Source organism: Spermophilus citellus (genome assembly GCF_964194105.1).
Source record: "Spermophilus citellus genome assembly, chromosome: 7".
In the NCBI taxonomy this organism is placed as follows: Eukaryota; Metazoa; Chordata; class Mammalia; order Rodentia; family Sciuridae; genus Spermophilus; species Spermophilus citellus.
The window spans coordinates 66,497,634-66,519,808 of NC_138188.1; the positions used below are offsets into that span (position 1 = coordinate 66,497,634).

General features: G+C 39.2%; 1 protein-coding gene across 4 annotated transcripts in view; it reads right to left on the reverse strand.

The window, feature by feature from the left end:
* TNIK (TRAF2 and NCK interacting kinase) overlaps positions 1–22,175 on the reverse strand; it is a 381,644-nt gene that overhangs the window by 114,386 nt on the left and 245,083 nt on the right. For all 4 annotated transcript variants that reach the window (XM_081301723.1, XM_081301721.1, XM_081301722.1 and 1 more), the window contains exons 5-7: positions 14,605–14,715; positions 10,671–10,761; positions 8,753–8,883 (exon numbers count right to left, since the gene is read on the reverse strand). In XM_081301723.1, coding sequence (XP_081157849.1) covers positions 8,753–8,883; positions 10,671–10,761; positions 14,605–14,715 — 333 coding nt within the window. The remainder of the gene's footprint in view (positions 1–8,752; positions 8,884–10,670; positions 10,762–14,604; positions 14,716–22,175) is intronic.

Here is a 22,175-nt window from a genome sequence, read left to right on the forward strand (position 1 = left end):
AGAGCTAAAGGGGAAGGCCTGGCCCACCTGTCACAGGCTGGCACAGGAGCAGTAACTGGTACAGATGGAAACAGCTCGCTTATACGTGGGGTTTTATGGTTGGTAGACAAAGACAGTTGTTCAGGAGCCTGATGCAAACACTGAGTCACTCTGTGCAGGAGGTATCAGGCAGGAAACAGTGAGAATTGTCTGGAAATGGAGGGTCAGCTCCAAAGGTCCCTGTGCTATTTTGATCGGCAGGCCTTGGCAGTTCTGCCAGCATGTGTCCAGTATCCCTAGAAACTGCAGCCCGAAATGAGGTGCGAGCAGGATGGAGGAGGCCAGGCTCTGCCCCCTGACTGCCACAGCAGAGTCAAACGCAGATGGCCTCCAAGTTCAGGAGATTGAACTGGCTGAACAGCCCACATGTCTGAAAGAGAACATGCTGGTCTGGCAAGGAGAGGGCTCCCGGGCCTGCCTCAGGTGGGGCAGAAAATGCACAGAAGACCCAGCACTCTCCTGCCTTTGGGTCTGCGTTCAAGCTTGTCTCTGGGCCAGCAGTACCTCCCAGTGACCTGCAGGCTGCCTGGCTCCCCTCCATGAGGTCTTCCTTTAAGTCCCATGTCCTCCCCCAGTGCTGTCCATTCCCTGCCTTTCCCAGGACAGTCCCCCATAAACTGTCCCTTTCTAACATGCTGTGCGTTTACTCACAGCTAATTGACTGTGCTTTGTGTTTATGGGTTGTGTCCCTTGCCCCCAGCACACACACACGTGCACACTCCCTGCCACAAGAACATAAGGCCTACAGGACAGGGATCTTCATTTTGGTGACTTATGTATTCCAAGTACCTAGAACACCGCTTGGCACTGAGTAGACATCTAATAAAGAGGTACTAAATGAATGAACAAGACAAAGACACGAGAGAAGGATGCAGAGCCTGAGTGTCTGAGGGCTGGCAGGACCCTGGTAGACCTTCACATCCAACCTTGTACTTCACAGCTGGGGAAAGCGACAGAGCCAAGATCATAGTGCAAAGAAGCACCAACCACCGACATTTTTCAACAGAGCTGGGTCTCCTGCCTTCCAGGCCAGTCCTCTATTACCAAAGAGAAGAGCATGCCTACTTTATTTTTTTTAAGTCAGGGGTCCATAAAATAATCCTTCCAGATTCCTACTTCACAGGTGACTGAATGTGCTGGCAACTCAATGAAGGTGTTAAGATACAGTGAAGCACCCCAGTTCCATGCTAAGAAACTGGCCTCATTCTTCGAGGCAACATGGGTTGGCTTTTCAGTCAGACAGACCTGGATTTAAATCTGGGTTCCTAATTTAGAATGCTGCTTAGAGTTTAGCTTTCTCAGCTGTATAAAAGAGGTAACTGAAACGCATATGTTCAGGTGTGCTCCCGGGCACAAAACCTGGCACACACTGAAGCTCAAGAGTATCGATTTCCTTCTCCTCTAAAGACTGCCTCTGTCTGCGCGGTTTAGTCTTCTGTGATTACCCTCCATCTGGCTGTGGCTTACCCAACAGGCACTTTCAGCCCCTATTTCCATTGCTGTCTCTATTTCAGAGAATAGGAGAGCTACACTTGCTCTATCCTGACTCTCCTACAAGTTATGGATCTGACACAGTTATAGCCAATGAGACATAAACAGCCATCTTCAGAGAGCTTCCACTTTTCCCCAAAATATGGAACTAACATAGCTTGTGTCCTGCCAACTCATCCCCACTTCTTTGTGCCTTGAATCAAAACATGGTATCTGCAGCTACAGCATCCATCTTGCATTCATGAGGCAATAAGTCATTGTTGACAGGGTAGAAATGTAGAAACCTAGAATTCTAAAGACACTGATGAGCCCCATGTCAATCTTGGAGTACCTGCATCTAGGCTTCTGGGTATGGAAGAAACACAAATACATATATACAGCCAAAGGCATTCCTAAATGATAATGCATATACAGCAATAAAAAAAAAAAGCAGATTTTGACAGTAGGGGAATAGGAGGTCTCACTTGTTAAGTGATCCTGGATCCATTCTACTGGAAGCAGGGAGGGTCAGTGAATACATGTCCCTCTTGGGCATGCCTGCCCCCAATCCCCAAATATTCCCCTTCAAATCAGAAGCTACTCCATTCCAACTCCCTGCATCCTGGGTGAAGTCACATAACCAGGCCAGCTACTGCGACTTCTTTTAAGTTTTCATTTCATATCACTGTTAGGATTTCTTTTTCTTTTGCTGGGGTTTCCTTCTTTTCCAAAAGGAACATTTATATTGCCGGTCATACATACCCAAAGTTGCTTGTAAGCTATGCTTAACTGCCATGCTCGGAAGCCTTAAATGTCCTTGATGGGCCTTGTATAAGCCCTCGGATACATTAGCAAGTCCCAAAGACACTTCAGAAGTTAAATATGGGAGAAAATATTCCAATTACCACTGGTAAGACAGATCACAGGAGACAAGAAAGGGAAGAGGGAGGAACAAGATAGGAGAGAGTCAGGAAGAGATAAGTTTCTTTCGTGGCCATGGCGTGACTCATTTTGGCAGGAGCTGGGTAATTCATTATTCCAGAGGTGCTGGCTGCGTAACCTGGCCCGTGGCATGATTAACAGACCAGTGCTGTGTGCATTACAAACAGAACAGGGACACATTGTGGTGGCTCTGAGGAGGCAGACATAAGACAGAACTTCTGGTTGGGAGCCGGGGACAGCGGCACACTGGAGCTTGAACAGAAAAAGAGAGCGTTCCTTCTGGGCTGGGCTACCAAACTCAGTGCAGAGCAGCACTCTCAGAAGGCCAAACCAGCCACACAAGGAAAGGGAGGCCATCTGAGGAAAGATACCAATTTCCTCAGCTGTAAGGTGAAGAGCACACATATCCTTCAGGGCCGGTGTGAGAATTCAGTAAGATAATATACACCAAGCACCTAAGAGTGCAGTGCACACAGTTGGTGTTTAACAGAAAAGGGTGCAGACAGATCCTTAGGCCAGTTATTATCAAATGGCAGCTCAGCAGGTAAACCTGAATCAGATCAGATGGCAGTGAGTCTAGCACTCAGTGGACCAAGGCAGGCAGACACAGGAAGCTAGAGGAAGCCAACAGGCAGAGGCTGTCTTCTTCCCTCCTCCAGCCTGGCAGTCTCTCTGTCGCCCCCTAATGGCAGTGCCTGATAAGTAGTCAGGCTGTTGAGCAGAAATGGACATGGTGGAGTCCTAGCCCCACCACCCCACTGCAAGGGGCAGCATGGAGGTCAAGAGTAGATAGACAACAGCTTAATCATGGGCACAATCAGGACAATGGATTCTACCAGGTTTTACAGACCAGAAAATAATCTTTCATTTGGTAACTGATTTGTGGTTACGTACTCATTTTGAAATTTCCCAGTAGGAAAAAGGAAACAGTATGTATGCATTGCATGTGTGGTCCCTACGGACAGCATCTTGATCTAGTGGTAAAAGTTAGAGAGAAGCACATTCTGGTTCAACAGAAGACAATCAGAGATGTGCAATACAAATATGAGGTTGAACCACATGAAATTGTTGTTCTAGGTAAAAAATGACCCCTAATATAGCAGTGCTTCTTCAAATGATACATAAATATAAAACTACAAAGTTAATACATATACATTATATATATTTATATACCAAGTTTATAGATTAAGTATTAGGAATTGCATTTATGTCTTTATATCTATTAACACGCCTTATTCTATTACAGCCGTGATATAGAATCTATTATTCTCCTTTTATACAGGCTCAGAAAGGTTAAATAATTCCCTTGAGCCAATACAGCAAACAGGAGGCAAATATATGGTTTAAACCTGTTTTGTCTGACTTCCAAAGACTCACTTATTCATTATGTCACATACTTACTACATTATATATAAACAGAACTAAGGTGGTGAGTTCAGGGTCACTGGTGATATTCCCAAGAGAGGTAGGTATTAAAAATCCTGTTTAAACATAAACTGAAGAAATACCTTTCTGCAGTCTCCATCCATTATCATGTTATTGGACCAAAGGAAAACTGCTGAACTTAATCTCTTTCAATGAGATGTGTGTGTTACCTGGAGGAGGTGCTGGGCCTGACTGAGGAATCCTATCTAGGTGTGTGTGAGAACATGGACACTTATGAACATGTATAACAGATGTCAAGTTTCCTGCTAGTGGCACTAACATTGTTGTTGGTACCATCTCCCCGCCCCCACTTTTTTTTTTTTTTTTTTTTTTTTTGCACTGGGGATTGAACCCAAGGCACTTTACCACTGAACTACATCTTGAGCCTTTATTTGTTTATTTATTTATTTATTTAGAGACAGAGTCTTACTAAGTTGTTGAGGGTCTTGCTGATACGTTGCTGAGGCTAGCCTTGAACTTGCCATCCTCCTGCCTCAGCCTCCCAGTTGCTGGGATCACAGGCATATACCCACGTGCCCAGCTGTATCATCTTCCTTTTAAGCAAATAGGGAAGAATCCCTGTTTGGATTTCAGCAGACAGAGGCCTGGACTCCTATGAAAGTATAAGTGTACCATTTTGTAGCCTGAATATTGTCCTCTTGGGTGACACCTTCATCACAGTGACTCTCCTATCAGGCAGTTGTTTATGTCATCTCTGGCTGAGCCTCTTAGAAGCACTATTTCTACCCTGCTTATTAAGCCAATACCTGGGACTTGAAATAATGAATTGAGCAGTTTCTCCACAGCCTGAACACAATATTCACCCAAATACCAGAAGAGACCCCTATGCTTACAAATAATCCACAGCACTTGTGTGAAAACTCTCGTAAACAGAGTGTAGGTGAATAGCACACAGTGTTGGCACAGATCTGGTCTGGGGTATAAGAGCCTAGCAGGTATGGGGCAGGAGGACTGGCCATCCACTTCATTTCTCTTCACTCGTTTAATATGAGTACAAGGCCTGCTAATGGCAAAAACATTAAAACAGGACAAGAGGAGACAGAAAATAAGAATTTTAAGTTCACCATCCACATGCCCTGTTCAGAGGTAAAACACTCTTGGGATATTCCAGATTCCTTCTAGATTTTTCATGTGTCTCTCTCCAAGGCATTGGGGTAGAGTAAGTTGATGTTATGAGATAGTTCTATTCCATACTCTACACTTACTTAGGCTATCTTGGGGTCTCTTTGGATCCAACACATATGTACCCCTTTGCCAAAATAGCTATGTAATATTCTACTGGACAGATGCTCTGGTCTCTGTTCAACCTGCTTCCCATTGATGGGCATTTGGCCACAGAGAACTTTCTTTAGTGGGTGGTTCTATTAACAGTAATAAGTACACAGGACTATAAAATGCTTGGCAGATTCCATCCAACTGAAATAAAATTCAGAGTAAGTTTTAAAAATATAACAGTTTAAACAGACTAGGAATTTTGAGTAGTTTTATTAATTTCAAATCTTTTGAATGCTTATTATTAAATGGGAAAGCTTTCATTATTGCCCCGCATACTTATCAGGGAAATGAAACCTTTCCTTTCGCTTGAAGTGTTTTGACAGAATTTCTGAAAACAAGAAAGGCAGGGCCTCCAGGGGAAGCCAACACACCAGGCAAATGAGATTCTGGCACTCCTCCTGAGGAGACTCTATTGCAGAGAGTGACTTACTGAGCCCAGTAGATAACCCACAAAGCCAGCCTGCAATAAAAGCCATGAGCTCTCAGACTACTTTCCTACAGAGGCCCTCATAACACTGAATGACTTCAGTTTTAAAAATCAAACAACAAACAAAAACTTGAAACAGTTTTTAAAGACATCTTAAGTCAAATAAGAATCAATAATATCAATAATCAACAAAATCAAACTATCCTGTCCTGGCTTGCATTTTGACTTTATTTTAAAGCAAGGGATCTCATGGCAGGAAATTTAGAAATGTCCACTGGCCCTCAAGTCATCTTTTATTCTAAACATGTCATCTCAGCTGAAAGTATCTATCACGTGTGACAGCCCCTAGTGTTGACACCAGATGCTGAGCCTGGGAGACCCTGCTGGTCAATGCACCATCAAACACACAGGACCATATCTCTGACGGGGTCTCAAATGAACTCCAGTCAGCAACCCAACCACTGCCACAGATAGAGCCTGGCCAACTCCATGCACACAGTGGGTATTCACTAAGGCACATGGGGTGTTATTGTCAAATTGTCCCCTGGTGACAGACCACTTCCTAAGAGAATCTGGACAGAAAATAAAAAGGGTAAGATATAGTGGCAATAAAGAAGGAAGTTTGCTTTTTTTTTTTAAAGATTAGCATCTTCTCTGGCCTATAGTGAAACTGTGAAGTGACTGAAATAAATCTTCAAAGAACCCCCAAATCTTCATTTCTGCCCAATTTTCCTGATTCACCCTTCGGTCATGCGCCTTCTTTTGTACCCGTGACAGGTGACCAGTGAAGCCCATATTATTGCCATGAGTTTTTTTTCCTTTCAAACAGCCTACACTCATGATGAGCCTGATAAACTAATTCAGAAGAAGGTCTAAATGACTGATGGAGAGGAACCTGTTCTGTCGGGATTCTTGTGTGTGTGTGTGTGTGTGTGTGTGTGTGTGTGTGTGTGGTGCTGGGGATTGAACCCAGGTCCTTGTGCATGAGCAGCAAGCACTCTACCAACTGAACTATATCCTCAGCCCCATGATATTATTTTTTAAATTTGTTTTTAGTTATTGATGGACCGTTATTTAATTTATTTATATGCGGTGCTGAGAATCGAAAACCAGTGCCTCACACATGCTAGGCAAGTGCTCTACCACTGAGCTACAATCCAAGCCCCCAAGAAATGATTTTAATTCCAAGCTTTGGCTTGGAAAGAAGAAAGGTCTTTTCTAGTTATGTCTCTCAATAGAATCTATCAGAGGGATCTATTCTGTGCCACAGAGGCGAAGTCCCACATATAATGCATCTGTCATAATACAAAAAAGGTTAAGTTTGAGATAAGTCCCAAAACACTGATTCCTCCTGGTATATGTTCAGGTTATCTAAAACATCCATGTCCCAGACTTAGAATAGTTAGCAATTGTAAAATATAACTAAAGTATGAAGAATTGTTCATGGCCAGTATGACATATATTTTGTGGTGGCTCCTCTGAAGAGATTTGCAAATGGAATTACTTAAACATGTTTATCATTAGCAGTTTAAATAAATGTCATTTATTTTGGCAGGAGATTAATTTTTAACTTGGCAGCTGTTTTCAGATTGTTGTCAGGTTATGGCAGTGACTAACTTTAGAGGAAGGAGCATATTTACAGGAGATTAGGTTTTCAGACCTTCAAACTTGCATTTCCCCAAGGAGGCAAGTAATTTTGTCAATGCCCTGAAATATTGGGTCCCAAAGACATTGCAAGGTTTGCATCGTTGTGGCCTGATTTCAATAATAATCCCACATGTGAAGAACTAAATGGTCTTTAAAACAGGACTTTGTCAAATATACTCTTTATTTGGTAAACTGGAGGCTTATGCGGAAGTAAGTTATGGAGGAACAGAGCTATCTTCAGAAAGTTGGGAGACCTGGGTTCAAGACCCAATGCAGTGAAGACCACTACCTGAGTATGCACTTGCAAAAGGCCAGTCATTTGGGGAAGGACCTTGAACCTCTAAAACCAGGCAGTACCACGTTTTGTCCACAGGGTGTCTCTCTACCTAGTGCTCTGTCTGAAAACCCAGAGTTCCTACCTACACATCACTGCACCCAGTCCTATGGTATCTATTCTTAGCCAGGAAAAAACAATGTCAATTGACACTTGAGCTAGCAGTGGGGCAGCAACCCAAACTCATGTTTGGTAGTTGGCTTGTGGAACATATACAGAAAGGCTTCTTGGAGACCTCTATTTGAACATGGCTTTGAATTTATTAGAAAATCTCCAGCTTACAATATGCTGCAAATCAAATTTCTGGAGAAACCACCATAGAGTAGTGATCAACATCTCATTTGGTTCTCACAGAAAAGAGACCTGAATAATTAGACTCTGAGCAATGCAGAAATGAGGAAGTCTGATTATTCTTAATCAGAAAAAGATGACCCAAGATAACAAATGCATATCTTGGCTTCTTGTATTATTGAAAGCTATCAGAATATGTAGTTGGGAGTGGAAGGGATAGGTAAGGGATGATCAGTGGGGACCAAATTATAGTTACCTAGAAGCAAAAAGTTATTTTGTGTTATCAGTGTACAGTAGAGTGACTAGAATGATAATGTACTGTGCCTTTTAAAAGCTAGAAGAAAAGATTTTGAAATTTTTCAGCTTGAAGAAATGATTAAAGTTTGCATAGAGAAATATGTTTAACTTGATTTAAACAACAGGCAATGTATACATGTTTCAAAATATCACATGGTACCCTGTTAATATGTAAAATAATAAATTTAAAAACAAGAACTAATAAATGAACTGGTCAGAGAATATGTACTTTGCCAAAAATCTAGACAATAATCAAAATGGTAAAATAAGAACTAGTAAATGAACTGGACAAAGATGAGAATATATACTTTGTCAAAAATCTAGACAATAATCAAAATGGAAATCCAACCTATTTTCCAAGAAAAAGAATATAGAATATTCAAACTTTTAAAGAAAAAAAATTTTTTAAATAGGCATGTGAGGTGGATTCATTATAAAGATTCTCACTAAAATGTCCTTTTTTTCTCCAATTCTCCCATTGGGTCACATAAATCCAAAATCTGAAGGCACAAGAGAATTCTTCTACTGCAAGACTCAGGATGGGATGTTAGGTGTAGTTTTAAAACATGAAGAAGAAGTCATACCTTGAAATCATATGTGGCATCTGGGTTTTCGTCGCAGGCAATGACTTCTGGTGCCATCCAGTAGGGGGTCCCAATGAAAGTGTTCCTCCTGCCCACTGTTCGGTCAAGCTGGGCACTGACTCCAAAGTCCACTAATGAAGAGAAAACAGCCAAATTACTATTTATTCCACGATCTCAGGTTTAACATGGGAAAATGGATGTGTGGTTTTTAACATGGCAAGATGTAACAATTTACCATTTTAACCATTTTTCATCTGTGGTACTAAGTCCATTAACACTTGTGCAACCATCACCACCAAAAATTTTCATCTTCCCTAACTGAGGCTCTGATCCATTGAGCAAGAACTGCCCTACTACCCTCTCCCAAGCCGTGGCAACCTCCCACTTTCTGTCTCTCTAAATTGACTGCTCAGATGCATGGAATCATATAGTGTTTTTCCTTTGGTTTGGCTTATTTTACTCAGCATAATGTCCTCAAAGGTCACCCATGTTGTATCGTGTACCAGAATCCCTTCCTTGAGATAACATTCCACTGTGTGTGTGTGTGTGTGTGTGTGTAGATATATATATATACCACATTTTGTTTATCTTGTCATTTCAATGGACACTGGGGTGGCTTCTGCCTTTTCCATACTGTGAACATATATATTTTCAGCTTCATGATAAATGCATGGAGTGTACAATGAAAAAACACCAAGTGTTATATTTGGTTACACCAAGACTCCATATGACCAAAAACAGGTGTTCAATAAAAGGCAAGCTTGGTTGCCATAAAGGGTGGTACAAAAAAAGTGATTAAGGGCTGAGGGCTGGAGTCAGAGGCCAAAGATCGCATCCTGTTTCTGCCACTTACTAGTGTTGTGACCTAGGATGAGTGGATCAACCTCTTTGAGCTTGGGCTTCCTAAATTATGAAATGAGGATGATGTCACCTACATACAGTGCTCTAATGTTTACATGAGATCATCTAAGTGCCTTGTAAGGGACATGGCACTGCTACACTCTCAACAAGTAACTGTTAAACAGGGATGACCGAATCTTCTGACAGCTCATCTAGTCTGCACATATGTGACTGCTTAGCCTATAAAATGTATGCTTTGATTTTTTTAAACGGAATATTCATGAGATGAAAGTTTAGCTCCAAATACAATAAGAGGAATTTATATATTTTTAACAAAAAAGAGCAAATATTTAAATCTCAATGAAAATAAACAACCGTATGGACAGTCATCTTTTTCTAGATGATGAGTCATGAATCCTACAGGATATTGGTCAGTTTACACTTTTACTCAAGCAGGCAAATGCACATGGGGGTTCTGCACCTCATCTAGAGAACCCCAAACCTGCTGTGGGAAGGGCTCTAATAGATATGCCAAAGAAAGGGATCCCCCACTGGCAACCAGCACATGTAGGAGAGTAATCATTATGCACTTAAAGCAGACTACCAAGCACCCATTTTCTAAAGGTGGCCTAGGTAATCATAAAATCAATATACACATAACTTAAACATATGGGAACACAGCAGAATTTACTTATTTTAAATATGTCTAACTATGAATATTTTCAATGAAAAATTGGGTCATCAGTGTTCTGTCATAACAGCAAACATAAAAAAATATGAGATGCAGGAGATGATTTTAAGGTCTATCACTTCTAATCTTTACTGAAAAAAAAAAATCCCAAATATCTCTACACATTGATTAAGCACAAGTTTCTTCTGTTCATCATAGCATTTACAACTGATTCCTCAAAATGCTTTTAGAAAATATCTTTGAAACAGAAAAAACATTTTTTTTCCACTTTTAGGGCAATGGCCCCCAAACCCATGACTAATGAATATACATTAATTTAAAGAAAGAGCTGTTGAAATCATTTTAACAATTCTAGCAGTCCCTCAGCTCACAGGACTCTGTTCTCACCTAGTTTAACTTCCGCATTTTCAGTCAGCAAGACATTCTGCCCTTTAATATCTCGATGAATCACTTTATGCTGGTGCAGGTGACTCAGCCCCTGCACGGATGAAAAGGTGGGAGAGTTAATAGCAGGATAAGCCAAGATGAAAACAACCTATTTTGAATGATTCTCACCAAATTAAACTCACTCAGAGATACTTTTACAGAATGACATTCACATCTTTGACATAGTGTTGTTCTCAACAGTAGGCTATTGATCAATATAAATGGGTATTTATTGGTTATCTTTGCAATTCATAGCACTGTGTTAAACAAAATCCCTGCATATTGGATCTGACACTAGATACCACCAGAGCACACTCTGGATGACACGGTTAGATTCCCACGCGAATGAGTTTCAGTTAACATGGTACCATGAGAAGCGAGGGCTGCCTCGATGTGCTAATTTACATGAAACACATCAACACTCTTTGCACAGAAGACCACCCTGATTTAACTAAATCTTCACGTGGAGGGAGCAATATTTGAATTGAAAAGTTAAAAGTTACCTTGAGTTTTACAATTTTATAACTGAACACAATAAAATATTTCTAAGGACAGCCAAGAACTTTCCCACTGGTTTTAGCCAATGTGGTTCACATTAAAAAAGAAAACCATCTCTATTCACTCAGTGGGCATTTTGTCACTGTCATTTTTAGTGCTTTATTGATTTTGGTGACTTTGTGCTCATTATATGAGACAATCATTCTGTGACATCCACACCTGATGATGTACCATATTTCCATGAATTACTCTGATTTTGGCTTTTTTGCGCTGTGAGTTCTATAAGCTACAGATTTATTTTAAGGTCGTCACATATTTTTCAGATAAATTATAATCTAAAAGAAGCTAAAATTAGAGCCTTGAAGGAAAGCATGCTATATTCTACCATTATTAGTTCAAAGAACTGTGTATCCAAGTGTCTTTTATTATTTATGATTTTCTTCTTTTAATTGTTGGCCACAAACACAAAATAGAATAAAAGGTGTGTGCACGCACACACTCGATATCTGAATTTTCTAGTTGAAGAAATGAGATTCAGCACTAGAGTACAGATGTCCAAGAAATATTCACATGTACACTTAGCATATTAGTAAACATAAATCATGCAACAGGACAGTTTGAGGCACTGGTCTGAGTAAAAAACTACCTTTCTTATCTAGTCAGTTTGGCTCAAGGTGGGCATCAAACAGATTTAAATGCATAGTTTTTACAGTCTATGAACAACCCATAAATCCTCAAGAGAAGGACTGAGGATCCCCCTCCCTCCTCTACCCTCTGAGTGTTCAGAAGCAGACACCAAGAGCATACAAGTGAGCCAAAGCCTGTACTGAATAGGATCATACAATATAGGGAGGATCAGCTCTGATAATTCTTCTGATCACTTGCAGGTGATCAACTATTCCTACCAGGGAGTCACCTTATGTCAAATCCTGGTATCATTTGGGATATTGGAAAGAAGAAGAAAAACCACTATTTTCACAAATTTTAAAACAAGGGATGGTTCAAACTTTCTGTTTTTAGAACCCTGAAGATTGACCCTTGTACCCAGAAGTGCAAATGGGGAGAACCAGCCCTGGAAACCTGAGAAATTTCTGGTGGCACTCACAGGGTGGTCTAGAGGATGAAGTAATCCATCATGGTTTCCTGGAGTGAGTTTAAGTCATGAATTCAAGTTAAGTTAATGGCACATCAAAACACAGAGACAAATGTCAGATGAGAAGATCAGCAGGTAGACAGGTTGTTTCCCCTCAAATTGTGTTTTGTGTTCTTTTTAAAGAAATCTTTACAAGGAAGGGTAGGGAGGGGAAGTATAGAAGTTCATTGGATCAGACAAAGGGGAATGAAGGGAAGGGAGAGGGATGTAAATAGGAAAGACAGTAGAATAACTGGACATAACTTTCCTATGCTCGTGTATGAATACACAACAGGTATAACTCCACATCATGTTCAACCATAAGAAATGGGATCGATATTGTAATGGGTTGCACCCCATGTGACATGTATAATATGTGAAAAATACATCCTACTATCATGTATATCTAAAAACAACAAATAAAAAAATCTTTTTGCTACCTTAAGCTATAGGTATATTATTCTCTGTTTTCTTATAAGAACTTTAGTTTTTTACTTTTCACCTATTTTAATTTTTTAAATATGGTATAAAGCAAGTTTCAACCTCATGTTTACATATGAGGCATCAACTTTTGCTCATAAGAGCATTATTTTTTAATCCATAACAACATTAGTTTTGCCATAAACATGGTGTTCATGTGATGTAGGTCTGTTCAGAGACTTTTTTTTCCCTCCCCTTTTGGTAATAGGGATTGAACCTAGGGTTGCTTAACCACTGAGCTACACCCCCAGAACTTTTTTATTTTTTACTTTGAGACAGAGTTTTGCTAAGTTGCTGAGGCTGACCTTGACCTTGTGATCCTCCTGCCTCAGCCTCCTGAGTTGCTGGGATTACAGGGGGTGCACCATCATGCCTGGCTGTTCAAGGGCCTTGAGTCTGTTCCTTTGGTCCCTGTCTACTCTAGGACAATACCACTCTGTCTTAATTACTTACTAGTTTTTTTAAAGAAATCCTAATAACTGAGGGTATAAGTCTTCCACTTTTGTTTTTCTTCTTTAGGATTGCTTTGGTGGTTCTGGGTGACATTTCCATATAATTTCTAAAAATCAGATCATCACTGTGCACAAATATACCTACAGGAATTTTGATTGGGAGTTCAAAAGAAATGGATAAAACTGGGGAGAAATGACATCTTTACCACATTGAGTCTCTGATCCATTAAATGGCATACAACTCCAATTATTAAGGTCTTTATAAATCTCTCTCAGGAACTTTGTGTCATTTTTAGAGTAAATGCCATTCACTTCTTTCTGTATATTTTTAGATATTTGACTTTTTATACTATTCTCAATGCTATCATTTTAAATTTTTATTTCTATTTGTATTTTGCTTAATTTGGTTTGCATTTAAGGCCCGGTCAGTATCTATTTACATCTTCCTTCCTTTTTAATGCTCATCCACTGATTCATCCATTTGCAGCATGTAATCTATCTCTCAAAGGCATATCTTGGACATGTAGTGAACAACAATTTTAACTTTTGTTCCCTTAAATTAAGAAGACTGAGCTTATAAATAAATGATGATCATCAGGCGAATCTAGCAAGAATGCTCTATAGACCTATAATCAGCTCTGTATTAGCAGCAAGAGAAAAATTAAACTAGTCTGAGTGAACTACAATGCACCCAATTACCTTCTTCTCCCCAAACTGAGTGCAGTAAATATGACAGGATTGTCTTTACCTCCTGATGATGAGATTTGTGGGTAAAACTGGTAGAACAAGCACAGTCTTATCTAGCTCTTTTGATTACTTTAAGTAATTAGGCCTCAAAGAGTCTTTTTAAAGTAAAATTAGTTAAACTAGCTTCTATGTAAAGAAATTACTAAAATCACATAATCCTGAAACACTTTAAGTGCAGGGAAGGCATCACTATATTAATACAAATGGATTACCTCAAATGACCCATCTTAAAACAACCCATTTCCTAAATCTATCTTTATACTATACTACCTTTATGATTAAAAAAAAAAATCAGATTTCTAATTAGATACATCACTGGAAGTGAATCCTTGGCTAAAGGAAATCACCTGTGGTCAACCTCCAAATGACAGTGCATATGACCTAGGAAAATGGCGCAGGCCCATCAGAGCAGAACTGAGTGCCCAACCACCATCACCACCAGCAGTTAGAGTAACCTTCAAGGAGGGAGGCAGAGATGGCACACTTGTGAATCACGCTAGAAGGCCACAGCACCACAGCACCCCCCAACATACCCTGTTCTGCTTGATGACTTTGGGAAATAGGTTGGTCCCCATTTGTCACCTACCCGCAAGATCTCCCTGCAGATGTATGCGATCCATTCTTCTTTCAGTGTGTTACCTTTCGTGTTCTTGATCAGGTCAGTGACAGAGCCAGCGCCACAAAACTCCATCACCAACTGGCAAAGGAAGCAAACGAGCCATTGTTATTGTTACACTTCACAGCGTCTACCAAGTCGGGTGAAGAAAGCAGATGGTATTCTAGTTGGCTGTTTGGGAATGCCAAACCTGCAAAGAAAATGTGAGGCTAAAACAGAAGTGCTTGTCTTAATGTCATACTACAGTGATAGAAAGATTGTTTAAAATTTTTCAACCTATAAGTTAACAGTTGGAAATTGAGGGAAATATCCATATTCTAAATTGCTTTTTTTTTTTTTTTAAACTGGGGTCAGGTAGGTGGCTCAGAATCGGTTGAGATTATCTGTACTTTCTCCCCAGTACAAGAATGCATCTCTCCTACAAAAGCAGGACCATTCCCCTGTCTGAAGACCTATGGTTCTGCAGTCAATGCCAAGTCAGGACAACAGAAGTGCACACTGTTTATGTTATTGGTTTGTAACTGGCACTGTAAGCTGTCAGAGTGGGGACGATCTGTTTTTAATTAACTTCGGTAAATGTTCCCAGGAGGTTGGACACATCAAATAAATTCAATAAACAATAAACTCTAATTTAGCACCTTTCATCCAAAAAGCTCCAAGCACTCTATAAATATAAACTCATTACAGCACTCAGCAACTTTATAAAATAGGCAGAAAATAAACATTGCCCTTACTTAACAGCAAAGTAGAGCCTAGAAGAGGAACAGGAGTCTACATGCTTTTACATCCATTTTCTAGGCTTAGAAAGGAAATATCCATTTCTATCTTTTTGCCTTCAAATGCATTTCTCAACAAAGTCATCTTCTTAGATATTTATATTGCTTTTGGTAATTATATAAAAATAATTCAGAATAACTAGTAATCAATCCCTGACTTGACAGTAGAGAAAGAACTAAAACAGATACATGGTAAAATCATATTGATGGTTTTGGCTTTGTGCAAATGTGTATGTCTGATATCAGCACTGTGTCACTAGGTCCTAAAAGATACCCACCAGGATGCAAAATCTGCAGGCAGGAATCCCGTTTTCTTTTTGTCTGTGTGTCTAATAGAAACTCAATAAAAAGTTACGAAATGAGTTCCATGAGTGAGTTTCCAATGCCTGGTCTGACTTGACTTATGATTTCAAAAAGCCTGGGTTCCTTATAAAACCCACCCATCTTCTCCAAAGGAGGAGCAGAAGTCTCAAGGCTTACAAGAAGCTTTTACAGGGAGGTGCTACAACAGACTACATTCCAACCAGAATAAGTGACAAATTTCCCATATGTAAGGGAAGCTATCAAAGACCAAAGATTCATGTCAAAAAGGACTCTAGTCATTGACTAGAACAATACTGGCAATGTCTAGAAACACATTAAATATGTTTAATTAAATGTGTTAATAAAGTAACCTCCCAAGAACAAAATTGGCAATATTAGAAGAAAATAACAAACCAACTTATTCTTTTGAGAACTAGTTAAAGTGGGGGGAGGGTTCTGGTTTATTCTTTCTTTTTCTTTAACTGTAAGATTTACTTTTAGTGACAGAAATGTATTCTTTCTTACACTAATTTTACCACTGGATAGCTAAATAATAAAACATGGAAAACTTCTATTCATGAAAGCAGATATTCCATTTAACAAATGATGAAGGTATAATAGAACTACAATGTCATTATTTGTACCTCCTAATGAACAGACTTAGGTAATGATTATCAGTTGTTGCTAACATAAACAAGTAAGAAATAACTAAGATTTGCCTCTTGATAGAAGAGCAAAGCATCACCTAAGAGGTAGTGTTGCCCAAAACAAAAAAAAACAAAAACCTGAATCTGCTTGAGCCTCTAGTTCTTTCCACCCACAACTTACAGGAAATCAGCTAACTCTAGACTAGGAAACTTGTCTAGACAAATTGTTTCTTCACCAAATGAGTTGCAAAGGGAAAGAAAAGAGAGATGGAAGGGAAACCTGTAGATATAAAATGTTTTTTAAATCAACAGGGGCTGGGGCTGTCTCTCCGTGGCAGAGCACTTGCCTAGCACGCATGAGGTACTGGGTTTGATCCCTAGCATCACATAAAAATAAACAAATAAATGCATGCTGTCTATCTACAGCTACAAAAAAAATTTTCAATTTAAAAAATAAATCAACAAATTGCATTGGATACATCTTATTTGGACACTAAAACAGATACATAAATATAAAGAAATTACTAAATTTCTAAAAAAAAAGCTAAAATATTTTTGAGACTGTTAGAACTTTTCCTACAGACTTAGATAGTTGATAATGCTAAGGAAATAAGATTAGCATTTTTAGAAGTGTGATAATGGTTCTGTGGTTAGTAAAAAAATGATCTTGTCTTTTAAAGAAATATGCAGACATACTTATGGATAAAAATATATCACAGTTTCTTCTACAAATGATGGTGGGACAACTCAACTGGATATCCACATGTAGAACAATGGTGTTCAACCTTTACCTCCCACCATGTGCAAAAATGTTAACTCAAAAATAATCAAATACCTAAATTTTTGTTTGTTTGTTTTTAGCATTAGAGACCTAAATGTAAGAGCTAAAACTATTAAACTTTTAAGAGAAAAAAAAATTCTCAGAGACCTTTCTTCTTGATCCTTTCAATGACTCTTCTTGAAACCTTTCAATGGTTTCTTAGACATTGCAACAATTCACTAGTGACAAAAGAAAAAATTATTGATTTCATCAAAATTATACACTATTGTGCATTAAAGGACACTTTATTAAGAAAGTGAAGGGATAACCGATAGAATATAAATATATTTACAAATTGTTTACCTGACAAGGGCCTAGCATCCAGAATATATAAAGAACATTTATAACTCAACAATGAGAAGACAAGAAATTCAATTTAATGGGCAAAAGACTTGACATGTCTCTAAAGAAGGATAACCAAAAAACGGCTAATAACCACATGAAAAGCTGTTCAACATCATTGGTCATTAGGAAAATACACATTAAAACCATAGGGAAGTGTCACTTTATACCCATGAAGATGACTATAATTTTTAAAAATGTAGGGAAATCAGAATCTTCATCCATTGCTGAAGGCACTGTAACATGGTGCAGTCACTGTGGCCAGCAGTTCATGAGACCCTCAATGAGATGAACACAGAATTGATAGAGAACTCAGTAATTCTACTTCTAGATATATACCAAAACATTGAAAACAGATGTTTTAAAAAAAACTTGAATAAGAATGTCCAAAGTAGTGCTGTTCACAATAGATAAAAGTTGGAAATAACCAAAATATCCATCAACAGATGAACAAACAAAAAGTGGTATATCCATGTAATGGATGAAGTCTAGATAGAGGATACATCATGGATGAATCAAGAAAACATTATGCTAAGTGAAAGTGAAAGCAGCCAGAAAAAGAAAGTATATGTATATATATATATATATATATATATATATTCCATTTATATGAAATATCCCAAATAGGAAAATCCATGAAGAGAGAAAGCAGATTAGTGGCTTCTGGGTACTGGGTGGGGAAAACAGGAGTGACTGATTAATGAATACAGTTTTCTTTTAGGATGATGGAAAATTCTGGAACCAAATAATAATAATGGATCGTTCAACATTGTGAATATACTGAATGCCACTGAATTGTACACTTCAAAATGATTAAAATTTAGGTAAATATGGTGTCATGTGTATTTTATCAGAATTTTTTTAAAAAAATTATAAATATGTTTCAAATTAATCCTAGAAGAGGGGGAATTTGATGAATTTGTAGATAGAGTGGGATTAGCCACTGGTAGAAAAGTGTTCATCACACTGCTCTAGATATGTGATTTTGGGGGGGATCCTCCATAAAACCAAGTTCAACAAAAACCATTATGTAGCTGACTACAATTCAATGCCAGCAGAACAGTCCAAAGAAACATGCTTGTGTAGAATGGAAAGAAATATTTTCTCAAGTGAACAAAACACTTGTGCCTTTTCTTTCAATCTCATTTTGAAAAACCAAGCGACCAGACAGACCTCCCATGACTGTGTCCACTGCTCCGGGATCAGCTGGAGACACTGTCCTGGGACTGTACTGCATTGGGCCACGTAATTGTAGTTCCCAGGGAAAGCAGTGGAAGCCCAGTGACTCTAGTCTTTCAAAATTAGATTGGACAAAATACTTTCAAGTCTTCAGTAGGAAACAATTCTACTCTAGCCAGGCACTAATGTCAGTGATTTCTATAATTTGCTTCTCCATTCAGCTCCAGCTGAAGGCTGCTGAATTCTTTTCATCTCACAGTGGAACGAAATGATTGTTAAATTATGTAATGGGATTTTTTTTTTTTTTTAAGAAAGAAAGAAACCAGCACTTGGTAGCAAGGGGTTCCTGCAGCCACACAGTAATACTGATAATTACTGCCACCACACAGTGGGGAGGCCTCCCCACAAGCAACCTCATCACATTAATAAACAGAGACAGGCTCCACATGCCAAGCCCAGCAGCAATAAGTCAATAACTTCACATCTCACAAGGAAGACATGATGGATCATTAATATTCTCCTCAAAGAAAGTTCTCAAAGAGTTTATGCTGGAACAAACATATTTGTTAACTTTTGCTGAGAATTTACCATGGGCCAAGGACTGGGTGAAATGATTTACCACTTAGTCGGTACAAAACTGTTGTCTTTCTAGTCTCCTTCTCTTAATTCCTTTATTTCTTTGGAAGCGGACATTGTTATGGTCTAAGGCATTATGCATAGTATATACTCATTAATCAGCTAACACAGTTATAAAGCATACTGCTTTCTAAATTACCAGCTTTGAGACTTTGGGCAGGTTCCCTAACCACTCATCACCACTATGCTAAAATACAAAATAAAAGCATCAACTTTATAGGCTTGATGTGAGCATTTCTTAAGTCTATTGATATAAAATTTCTCATGACCAGAAATCTCAAAATATATCTATTACTTTTCTTTTTCTTTTTTGGGCTGGGGGGAGGTACCAGGGATTCAACTCAGGGGCATTCGACTACTGAGTCACATTCCCAGCCCTGTTCTGTATTTTATTTAGAGACAGGGTCTCACAAAGTTGCTTATCGCTTCACCCTTGCTGAGGCTGGCTTTGAACACAGACCCTCCTGTCTCAGCCTCCCAAGCCGCTGGGATTACAGGCGTGAGCATTTTTCCATTGTTTGCATTGTAAAAGGCAAGGAGGAAGAGTTTCTGACTTGGAGGGGGACATCAATAGGCCCTCAAGGCCCACTTTACTGGGATTGGTGAAGAGTCAGAGAGATACTGAAAGGGTATCAGGCACATGTGTTCCTAAAACTTATATTAAGAAAAGAGTACCAATGACACATGGCATGGTTTTAAAAGTTTTTATCACAGCAAGAAGACACAATGGTACATATGAGGACAGTGGATCTTTCGGTTTAGAAGGTGGTGGTAATGCAAGTCGGGGAAGGAGAGATGAAAAGCACTCTTCCATTTGAAACTCCCATTCAATACCAACTAAACAAATAATGGGTCAGAAACAAATTAACATGCCTGCCACCGGAAGGAAAGAAGGAAGGTGAAGTTGAAGTTGGAAAAGAAACATGCTCAGGCATGCTGGGCCTGGCCTGGAGCATGTATTCTAAAAAGAGCTCAGTGCAACACCATCAAAGGATCAGAAATGAGGATTCCTGCATGAGGTGGACATGAATAGTCATTCCTATATAAATAAAAAGAGACTAAGTTTTTGAAACAGAGTTTTGACATATTTCACCATTTGCATGGTCGATTGTTACATATTTTTGTCAGCTGTCTCACATTTCTGACAAGTGTGAGATTTTTCTCTCAGAGGTGGGGAGGCATTTATTACACCCTCCGGTGCGCTCCCACCCCCAGGTTGACAACTGATGAAAGAGTCTCCAGCCTTAGTTGATCCCAGAGCAGTTTCAGAAGCACCAAGATCGCCCTGAACTCACCTCCTTCCCAAGACACAGACAAGGGCCTGTGGAACAGAATCATCAGATGAGGTCATTTAGAGCCTTCCTTTTCCAATCCCAGAAACCCCTGAAAAATTTTAAAAAGGTTAATTCTCAGAAGCTAGGGTGATTTCTGAGGTCCCTAAAGGATTTGCTCACTTTCTAGTTAATTGGTTTTTAGTTCCTGAAACAAAGCCCTAAGATAGTATTTTAAAATGGTGTGTACTAACCCAGAATACAGTGAAAGGAACTCATTATCCTCCCCCGCCCCCCACCCCAATGTCACTGGTCAGTCACCCACAGAATAAATAACTATTAACAGATACCTCTCTTTAATAGTAAAAGGAGGTGTAGGAGCAAAAGGTAAGAAAGGGGAGCAGGCAGATGAAGGGCTTTCTAAAATGAACCAAGCAGGTGAAGAGACACCCTAAAAAAGGATGGGAAAGTATGTGGTGCACATCTGCAATCCCAGTGGCTCAGGAGACTAAGACAGGAGGATCACAAGTTCAAGGCCAGCCTCAGCAACTTAGTGAAACTGTCTCAAAAAATAAAAAGGGCTGGGGATGTAACTCAGTGGTTAAGCACCTCTTGGTTTAATCTCTGCTACCAAAAAAAAAAAAAAAAAAAAGGAAGAAAGAAAAAGAAAAAGAAAAGAAAAAAGGGTGGGGAAAAAAATTTTCCAAGGATTCACAACTCTGCAAATGATCAGGGTACTGACCTTGAAAGTCCAGAAACCTCAGTGAGACACAAGATATTTTTTTAACATGTGTGGTTAGAACAGCCATGGCTCTCATCTGCATGATTTATGAAGGTGTAAACCAAACCCACATTCTGTAACTTTGTTAGAGAAGAGCTGCTTCATTCACCAAAAGTAGTTTAAGTCTCACAATATAAAAAATATGTATATAGGAACATAAAACAAAAATAGGTTGGTCCACACATGAATACATTTATCATTCAACTGACCAACTAAAGTAAAGTAAGACTGTTAAGCATTTCAAATTTGAAAAGCAACCTCAACAGCCTTTTGCTATCATTTTGAAATTAGCATGTAATGGGGGGGGGGCTCTTTTGGTTTCTGTATTTTATTTTTAGACTTGAAAAGAGAATGCTTGAAGTACCAATTCTAAGTTTTGCAAAGATAAGAAAGTGAGTCCCATGGTTGTGAAGTATCTCAAACTTGGTCAATAAGTCTTCTGGACAATGAATAACTTTATACTTTGAGAATGACAAAGGCACTTTGAATATACTGAGCCTATTTTGTATTTTGAGCAACCAGAGCCTGTCCAAAGGGCACCCTCCCACTCATGCTCAATAGCTGCCCATGTTGAACAGGCAGCTCAGACTCAGCATGAGAACATTCAAGGAAATGCTGGAGAAATTAGCTATGCTGGGACTAGAATTTCACAGTAGGCATGCGTGATCTTCTGCAGAATTGTTGTTGGGAGGAGTAAATCATTAATGTCCATTATGTCCACAGGCCCAACTGTAGAAGCTAACCTTCAGGAAGTAAGAAATGGTACCATTCTGTATCTCAGAATGT